General features: G+C 30.9%; 1 protein-coding gene across 10 annotated transcripts; it reads left to right on the forward strand.

The window, feature by feature from the left end:
* Window positions 1–4,480: 4,480 nt before the first annotated feature.
* On the forward strand, window positions 4,481–9,166 carry LOC105140248 (BOI-related E3 ubiquitin-protein ligase 1-like). 10 transcript variants are annotated; one of them, XM_011046999.1, is made up of 6 exons: window positions 4,481–4,746; window positions 4,833–4,873; window positions 5,500–6,680; window positions 6,773–6,861; window positions 7,791–8,152; window positions 8,478–9,166. In XM_011046999.1, exons 4-6 carry the CDS (start codon window positions 6,798–6,800, stop codon window positions 9,027–9,029), a joined length of 978 nt encoding a protein of 325 aa, XP_011045301.1. In that variant the 5' UTR covers window positions 4,481–4,746; window positions 4,833–4,873; window positions 5,500–6,680; window positions 6,773–6,797; the 3' UTR covers window positions 9,030–9,166. The 10 variants fall into 10 exon arrangements, with proteins under 10 accessions (XP_011045301.1, XP_011045294.1, XP_011045302.1 ...); XM_011046992.1 differs by having other exon boundaries at window positions 5,500–6,534; window positions 6,701–6,861; XM_011047000.1 differs by having other exon boundaries at window positions 5,500–6,526.
* The last annotated feature ends 1,196 nt before the right edge of the window (window positions 9,167–10,362 follow it).

Genomic DNA, 10,362 nt, shown 5'->3' on the forward strand with positions numbered 1-10,362 from the left:
TTAAGAAGTGTGACTTGTTAGTTCAAATGTTTATTTAAGACACTAAAAGATATATGCGATTTATCTAAGGGTGTAAATGATAATGAGAAACAAGATGCTATAAAAATGACACATAGTGTTATTGAACTTTGTTTGTATGGTGAGATTCTAAGAAAGGTGTTAAGGACACCATAATTGTTGGATTTTAGACAAAGTTGAAAAATCTTTACATAACCAAATCTATGACAAGTTGATTGTATCTAAAACATTGATCGTATACTCTCTGAATGAAAGAAGATATGCCTATTAAAGATCATTTTAATGAATTCAATAAAGTAGTTTTAGATCTGTGAAATATTAATACCAAGGTTGAAGATAAGGATCAGATTTTAATTTTATTATATATGTTACCTCCATCTAATGATTATTTTATTGATACTTGTTGTGGGGAAGAGACATTTTTAGTTTAAAAGATGTCAAAGCTTTCTTAAACTCTAAGGAGTTAAAATATAAGTTTTAGAGAGTTATAATGATGATGTAAAGGGCTTGATTATGAAAGGCATAACAAATAATAATGGTTTATATAGTGGAGACAAGTCTAGATCAAAATCAAAATCAAAATCTATGAAAATTAAATAGTTTAAATGTTATGAAGTATGTCACTTTAATAAGAACTATCCAAGTAAAAAGTTAAGTGAAAGAAAAAGAAAATCGCTAATGCTACAGATACTAGTGAAGTGGAAATTTTTGATGATGCTGAAAATATTCTAGTTGTATTTATTGGTAGCTCAAGTGATGAGTGGATATTTAATTTCGGTTGCATATTTCATATTTATCCTAATAAAAGTTGGTTTGACGCTTATAAAGTTGTCAATGGTATTGCTTTATTAAAAGACAACAAATAACTTTTTGTTATTAGTGTGGATGCAATTCAAATTAGAATGTACAATGAGATTGTTTGAACATTAGAAGTTCAACATGTTCCAGAGATGAAGAAGAATTTAATTTCCTCGAGTGTTATGGATTCCTAAGGTTATGGTTTTCGTGCTAAAGGTGGAGACTTGAGGGTTTGTAAGGGTACTAGTGTTATGGATTCCTAAGGTTATGGTTTGGTTTGTAAGGGTATTCTTGTCATAATAAAAGAAAAGTTGGTTAACGGTCTTTATCATCTTTAAGATTCAACAATTATTGATTAAGTCAATATATTATTTTTTGTTGGTTCAGATAGTGCTTCCATCTAGTTATGACACATACTACTAGAATAAATGAGAAAAATAAAATTTGTTATGTGGTCATAAAATAAGTAAATAAAGATTTATATGAGTATTGTGTTGATGATAAATAATGAATATATAATAAAATTCAGTACGACTATCCATCATATCAAAGGTATTGTGGATTAAGTTTATTCTAATATTTGGGTTCCTTTTATGATATCAAAAGGCGAAGCACAATATATATTGAATTTATTTATGGTTATTTTAGAAAGGCCTAGGTGTGTTTTATGAAGAGAAAAAGTAATGTATTAATCACCATTAAACAGTGAAATGATTTAATTAAAAAGCAAATTGATAAGAAAATAAAGCATTTAAAAACTAATAATGGTTTAAAATTCTACCCAAGTGAGTTTGATGAATTTTGTAGGAATGAAAGAATCATTAGATATCACATTACTAGGAATACACCATAATAAAATAAAGTTTCAAAATTTATGAACAAAATACTTTTAGAAGAAGCATGTTGAATGCTCTTATAACCTAGATTGTAAAAATTAATAATAATAAATTCTGCTAATATAATCAACATGACTTGTTATCTAGTGAATAGATCTTTATTGATAATTTTAGAGTTTAAGACTCCATATGAAGTAACAAGTGTTAATACAATCAGTTAAATCTTTTATATTGGAGACAATATTATATAAAAGAGCAACAAGCCCTTTTAATTGGTGTCAGTTCTTTCTCTAATGGAAGTCGAATTTGCTAACCTTTAAGTCAGATTCATTCACATCAACAAGGAATTTTACCTTGTTTCATCAAATAATGCCTGCCATAACTTATGAAAGGATTACTAATAGTATCTTAGTTAGAAAGGATTAGGAAGAAAAATGATTCTATCATAAGGCTTAAATTAGTGACTGAATAGTTTATGTTAGAAAAAAACATCATTTTTGTCTATCAACTCACCTCTTACTTTATATGAGCTTGGTCCCTTTCCACCTGATTTTGATGAACTTATGATTTGCATGGGAAGCTTGAATGTGAAGGTTTAAACAAATTTTCTTGCTTCAATTTAATTAAAAAAAAAAACAAAGCTAGTTTAACTATCTTTTCTTACTATATGTGTTGGATAAAAAAGAAATAACCCTAGGTCTTGTTCTCTTACTGATTACTCTAAGATAAGAATATTTGGATATCATATTTATGCTTATATTAAAAAGATAAACTTGATAGTGATAAAGCCTATTTTTATAGTTAAGTTCAAGCATTGCTTGGACTTGGTTAATTTATGTAGTACTTAAAAGGTTTTTGGTGGAGGCGATTAAAGAGAAGTTTAGGTTTTGTAAATTGACTCAATTAAGTCAAGATGAAGATTTATTGAGTTTATCTTAAATTATAGGCATAAGTAAGAAAAGAAATACCAATGTGTTTAGTTTGTATATAAAAGCCTAAAATTAATATGTTCTAGAACAAGTTTTGTTTGAGGGTGCTTCTGTTCTCTACACTTTGATGGCTGGAGAAAAAAGAGAAAATATGAGTTTTTGGGTTACTTTGGAATTTGTGATGAGATATTAATTTTATACAATGCCTTATTATCCCTTACTTTTTTATACTTTTTTATAATGAATTTCTTTGATCGTTTCACTCATGAAGTAGGTCTAAGTTGTTGATCTAAGTAAATCATGTGTATGCTTTAGTGTGATTGATTATGTTTTTATATATATATACACACACTTGCCAATCAATTTAAGATTTTATGGTTATTTTCACTATATGGACAAACTTGATCGAAACTTAGTCATGTTAATGCCAAGAAAAAAAAAAGAATAAAGAAATTGTATAATTAATTTAGGTTGACTCGATAACTCACAAATTGATCTAATAACTCAATGACTCCGCAAAATTCTTTTATAAAGTCTACTAATTATGATATGCACCATCCTTGATTTCTTAACAAAAAAAAAATATTAATAGAAAAAAGAACATAGGAAAAAAAGGAACAACCATTACCCATTTTTTCTAGTAAGACCTCTTTAGTTCTTATAATATGATTGGTGAGTTATTCAAAACTAGGTAATTTTTTTTTAATTTTATTAAGAGTCCATTTATTAAAAAGTATATTTTTACCCTAATCACATATTTAAAAGTATATAATTTATTCAAAACTAGGTAATTTTTTTTTAAATTTTATTAAAAGTCCATTTATTTTACGTGGTGTAGTATACTTTTACCCTAATCACATATTTAAAAGTATATAATTAATTAATACACATTATAATTTTATATGAATCCCATTAAAAATTCTTTTTTAAAACTTTAGTTAAAAAATTTATGATTTATATTCTTTAAATTTAGTTTTTCAAATTATAATAATTAAAACTATGAGAATATCAAACACATTATAAGTTTCCAAACCAATAGACTAAATCCAAATATACACAAGCTAATTATTAACATAAATAAATAATATTTAAAAAATAAATATAAGTACCATATTTGAGATTTTTTAATGCAATAAAAGAAGGAAACATTTCAAATCAATGGCAAATAATAAAACAAAACTTCGTATTCTTTGTTTACATTTTCAATTGTAAAGTTTTTATCAAAATATTTTTAGGATGGTAATAGATATTCATGAGTTGGGTTTCTTAATATTTATATTTTATTTATTATTTATGGAATAATAAATTTAAATATTTATAAATTATTTATTTAGTTACGGATATGCATTATTTAATTATTATTTATTACTTAAAAAAATAATATATATGTGCGTGTTGTCAATATTAAAAAAAAATTATTATATTAAAAAAATATAAATATTTTACAAATATATCTATATAGCATAAATATATATTACAAGTTAAAATCAAGTAAATTTTAATAAATTTAATAATATTTATATCTTACTCATTACCTATTAAATAATATAATTATTCAAAAACTTTTTATTCATTTAAATTGAGTGATGTTAATATCTATTAAATTTAGATTAAATTGTCTTCCTCTGTTTTTTTTATAAAGTCAATATTGCTTGGAATATATATATAGTTTTTCTCTCCATTTTTATTAGTGATTTTTTGTATTGCATTGATTTTACTAACAAGAAAGAAGGGGAGGAAATTCAGTGTTTGCGTGAACCAGTTTACGCAAAAGCAGTCAGTGGCAGGCAGTCACTGCCACCTCACCTTTTTTTTTTTTGTCAGTACAATACATCAAACCATACCACCAATGCATTAAATTTAAAAGGAAATAATAAAAAAAAGAATTTTCAGAATAATTTATTTCTCTTATTATTTTTTTCTCCAACTCCCACTCTCCAACCGCAACATCCTCTTCTCCCTGCCCTTATAACCATCCCACCACCATAACCATTTTTTTAACCTTTTCCCGTTGCTATTTCTATTGTTGTTGTTCTTATTATCATTATCATTATCATTATCATTATTGTTATTCTTTTGGGTTATCGAGTTGATGATGCATGTGGGTTTCTTTCAGATCCTATATATGATTGATTTTTTTCTCTCAAAATATTTTTTTTTTCGAGGTATGCTCAAGTTCTTCTTTTTTCTTTTTTGATGTTGTTGCCTGGTCTGTCTGTAGATGGATTGACATGTGATGTTTGTTTTGCAGGATCTTTGTGCTCTCTGAGCGAAATCATCTAGCATATTGAGGTATTTTTGGCCCTGTTTTTGTTTTTTTTTTCCCCATCTCTTTTTCTGGGTTGGATGGTTTCTATTTCTTTTGTGAATCTTGATGGTGATCTGAATCTTGTTGCTTCTCAGATATGCTTTTTATAATTTTTTTTCCTTTTTTTTTCCAAATTTATGAAGTCAGTTTACATTTCCATGTGTAGTTATCACAAAACAAAAACAAAATCTTCCTTTTTTTCTAAAAAAAAAAAACTTATCTTATGATTTTCAATAGACTTAACTTTTAAGTTTTCATCTTATGTTCACAATTCACATACCAGTTGTCCATCTTGCCACAAAGCATCTTTCTTTCTGACGTTATTCTTCTCTATCAGTTAATTTAGTCGCTTAACATCCTCATTCCTCATCTTATTTGCTTCAAAGGTAAAGGGAAAACACTTTTTCAATGGTTAATTACTATTATTATCCCATATATGAAATACTTTGAGTAGTATAATTGGAGATATTATTCTGGGTTAATTCCCTTTTCTTTATTCTTTCATCTATTTGCTTTTTATGATGATGCAAGGTGATCATCTTTAGGCCCTTTGCACTTTCAGTTTAGCATATTGAACCTTTTGAATCCTATTATTTTTTATTCCATGTAGTGATGGTTAAGCGGGGCTGGTGTGCGAATGCATTTCTTCCCAGCAGGCAATGCGACCCCATCGAAGTGGGTCAGTGTTTATTCTCACTAACATAATGGAAGCAGCATTGAACTAAGAGAAAAATAATCCTCGAGCTATTGGTTCAGTGGCAGGAAGGCTTGATTCCCTCGTTATCATCTTGGATTCATATCCAAGGAGTTGTGAAAAAGAAATTTTGTGTGAATGCACTGTTTGACAATGGGGAAGCCCACTCCTGCAAGAACTCAGCCTTGATGTGTGAAAGCTTCCTTGAAGATATCTGACCATTAGAACCAAAAAAATAATTGGGCAACAGTAACCTAAGAATAGTACGAGGGATACTAACACTGCTAAAATCTAAGAAAGTGTTGTGTTATTTATTTAAGGAGTGATGTGATAGATTAAGTCCTGCAATGATTGCAATATGTGATGTTAGTAAAAAGTTTTGTAGAAGTGTTAGCGCCCCAAAATTACTCTGACGACAGCCAAGCTTTGTGCACAATTTCCTTGCATTTGTGCTGGATGATACTTGCATATTGTTGTCTTTTTCAAACTCTTTTCCTTTGAGCACTGCATCCTGTGTATTTGCTTGTGTTGCTTCTAGAACCTGTGCAAGTGTCTAACCTGTTTAAAAATAATTATGTCTTATAGCAGTGCATGTACTTCATTTGCCCTGTGTAACATGACTGCAAGCTTTATATGGTTTTAAAATAATGTATCAATGTGTCTCAGACTCTTGGAACAATTGTGTTGCCTCAAATCCTATACACCTTGTCTTCTGTGCATTCTTACGTATTGATGACTATGCTTTATACACCTCATATATTAGTATGTATTGTATCTGTAGTATGAAGTATGTGCCACCTAGCTAGCTTAACTGGCTGCGGCATTGATGTGATGATGTGTCTATGTTTTCTTACAGGTATCATCAGGCATCCACATTTCCAGGTTTGAATGATCATCATAATATTGAATTTTTAAGTTTGAGCCCGAGTTGAATTATTTGAGGCAAGTCTTCACAGTTAGCCTAACATGCTTGTCATTTGAAACATCAATTTGTAGAAAAGAAAATTTGTCTCTTCCAATTAGTTTGAGTAGTGATTTTAGATATGGAATTTGGTGATGTGATCTTGTGAACCATCTGCTTCTTCTTCTTCTTCAGGTGAAATATCACTTGTAGCTGTGCCATTCGTAAGCTGTTATAACTTTATGATAAATTTGGTTTTGCTGGCAAGAAAATGTTGGGGGGCAACAATGGCAATTCTTTGCTTCCTGTTTTGATGGATGAGAATCATATTCCTTATCAGACTAACACATCAAACCAGTTGCAGTTGTTTGGTAATTGTGAGTTCTCATCTCATTAAGTGATATTCTTTTTTATTCTTAGTGACTGATTCTATAAATTGTCTATGGTGTATGTGTCTCTACTCTGTTTGCTCGTGGTCCTCTCTAGCAAATGAATTAAATGATTTACTATGTTAAGTGTGATGTAATAAACGTCTTAGGTATGGTCATGAGATAATGAGCTTCAGGCAACAGGTGCCCTTAATTAAATGTTATTAGTTCCTGAACCAGTTTTGTGGGATGTGTTATGAAAGGATAACAAGGCATTATGCATGTGTTGAAAAAGGAATGGTTATCTGGCTTTCTTCTTCTTCTTTTTTGTTTTTTTTCATGAATATTTTGGGTTTTCATCTACTTCTAGTTTATTGCGGAGTTCGAATTTACATAATAGTGTATAATACTATCTAGTATTCAGAGTCTTAATTTCTTTAAGGATGTTGAACTGTTTAGGAGTTTTCTATAATATTTATCAATTCTCCTGTTATTTCTTATTTGCATTTCCATTTCCTATCTATTATCCTCACTTTCTATTGAGAACTACAAGAATTGTGTCGCCTGTAAGAAGAGAACCTATTCTTTATGATAGTTAGGGCTTTGACAGTGAAACCTTTTTTGGAATCGATCACACCACTTTCATTCCTCAGAATGTGAGGGATCTATGCTAGATTGTCGTGAACTCATAATTCAAGTTCATACCTTTTATAGTCCTTTCATTACAGGAATGGGATTAAATAATTAACCAAGTAAACAGAGATCAAGAATAAAAGATTACTAATTGTCTCACTTACTGAAAATGGATATCAAATCTTGAATTACTTCTTTGGTTATAGTTTGACAGGTTCACTCTCTTCCTGCTGCTTCCTTTTCTTTTTGTTCTTTTCAAGATAAAGTGGTTTGATTGATCTGTACTATGCCATTGGTTGTTTTAGTGGCAGCTGGATGCAGCATTGATCCAGTGAATTATTTTGGAAATGAACATGGAACTCCTATCCTCCGTGCCAATAAACGTGGAAGGGAAGCAGAAGATTTTGGCAGACAGCAAAAGCTACAGATTTCCTTAAATTATAACATTTGTCAAGATGAAGCTGACCGCGCAGCAAGCATTCCAAACCCAAACCCTGTTTCAACTGGGTTGCGTCTATCTTATGATGATGATGAACACAACTCATCCATAACTTCTGCAAGTGGAAGTATAAGTGCTGCACCTTCAATCATCCTGTCCCTTGGTGACAATATTAGGACTGAGGTTGATCGGCAGAACGATGAGTTTGATCAGTATATAAAGATTCAGGTATCAGGTCACATTAACACTTCTGGCATGCTGTTATGCTACATGCTATTAAACTATCTCTGCGTTCTTATCTCATTTCCACTGCTTGCAATTTTGTGCATGATTTCCAAATTGAAATGATTTCTCATGTTTCTGAGTGTTTACTGGGACTAGATCAATTATTATGAAGTTTTCTTTGTTTTGATAAGATAAAGTTCTTGGATTCATGATTACCTGATTGGGGTGGGGTGGTTTACATTGATGATTGTGCGGGAGCAAACCATCTACTTACATATTAGTGTATGCGTTGTTAATTTTTGCCTTTGAATGAATCTCCTTCAAACAGGAGGAGCACTTGGCTAAGGGGTTGAGGGACTTGAAGCATAGACATATTTCTTCTTTGCTTTCTGCCATGGAGAAGGGTGTGAGCAAGAAGCTACAGGAAAAAGACAGAGAAATAGAGAAAATAAACCGTAAAAACAAGGAGTTGATTGAGAGAATAAGGCAGGTGGCTGCTGAAGCCCAGAACTGGCACTATAGAGCAAAGTACAATGAATCAGTTGTCAATGTCCTGAAGAGCAACCTCCAGCAGGCAATTTCACAGGGCGCTGATCAAGGGAAGGAAGGATTCGGAGACAATGAGATTGATGATGCTGCCTCTTACATTGAACCTAACAACTACCTGAACTTTACAGGTCACCCTGCAAAGCCTCTCCTCTGGAATTATCAAGGCTTGAAGGAACATGTGACATGTCGAGCATGCAAAACAAGGGAAGTGTCCATGTTGTTAATGCCCTGCAGGCATCTCTGCTTGTGTAAAGAATGTGATGCGTTAATCAATGTTTGTCCTGTATGCCGGTTGATCAAAACTAATAGTTTTCAAGTGTACTTGTCCTAAAATATGGAGTAAATCACTCAAAGTAATCTACACCCATCATACGAGATTACATGTCAAACTGTTCTTTACCTGACGCATAAGATGTATGTCTAGTAACTTATCTTTGAAGGATGAAAGCTTCCGTTGGCTCTGATCTTTTACCTGCTGCCCGAATGGCGCTCTCTTTCTCTCTCGTCCCTTGTTATTCTTTTCCTTATAGTATTTATCGCCTGCCTTACAACTTTGGAGCCCTATATATGCAGTGGTCTCGGTGCATATAGGTATTGTAGTGATGCTTCATGTTTTGGACTCTCCTCAGTCACAGCAAGAATTAAGCAGGTTCATAGTGCAATAAATCTCAAGCTAAAGGAAGCCCATCTCACTGCAGTTGTGCTGTAATATCTCAAGCCCACTGATCAAATACACTAAATGTGCTGTTATGTTGATCAAAGGCTGAAAAATATGGGATTGAATAATATTAAATGCACTGAAAAGTATGCTGAATTTTAGCAGAAAATCGTTTCGTGTTATTATTATTTTTTAAATCACAAATAAAAGGTATTTCTGAGCTACCTTACATGTTAATCAAGACTAAATTTTCTCTGAATAATATTAAAGATTTTCTCTAAATAATATTAAAGATGCTGACCGAGTCAAAAAAATCAAAGAAAAAAATAAATCTTTTTTATGATATTGCAGTTAAATCTCTTTCCACCAACAGGAAGGCAAGATGATATTGCTTAAAATTAATTTTATTTTTTTTTAATGTTTTTTATGATATTGCAGTTAAATCTCTTTCCTCCAATAGGAAGGCAAGATGGTATTGCTTAAAATTAATTTTTTATTTGTTTTTTTTAATGTTTTGATGTTAAAAATAATTTTTTTTAAATAAAAAAATATATTATTTTGATATATATTCAAGTAAAAAATAGCTTGCTACCACCCTTTTTTTATAAATTGGTACGGGCTACAACTGTAAGGAGATCAAATAAGGGTTCAATTGTATTAATCCATTACTTAATTTCAGAACCAGAATCGAAGAAGTATAGTTATGTTGTTTTTATTGAAACTCCTTCCCTGTCCTAGGCTTGGCTGGCCTAGCACAGGATTCCTCCATGTCAGAAGCGTTTGTGCTGCTTCTAAATCTGTCAGGATTAGCTAAATAAACTAGTGCAAATTGGATCCAGAATCCCCATACTTGCCTTTTAAAATTTTAATTTTTATATATGACAAATTTAGTCCCTTCAACTGGCATGTTCAAAGACGACAAATTGTGTCATGAATTATTTTGATTGCAAGGATCTCGTCATCTAGATGCCAACCGTGTTTAAATCCAAATAAATTAGTTAGCATC

This window comes from Populus euphratica, unplaced genomic scaffold (genome assembly GCF_000495115.2).
Source record: "Populus euphratica unplaced genomic scaffold, PopEup_1.0 scaffold251.1, whole genome shotgun sequence".
Taxonomy (NCBI): Eukaryota; Viridiplantae; Streptophyta; class Magnoliopsida; order Malpighiales; family Salicaceae; genus Populus; species Populus euphratica.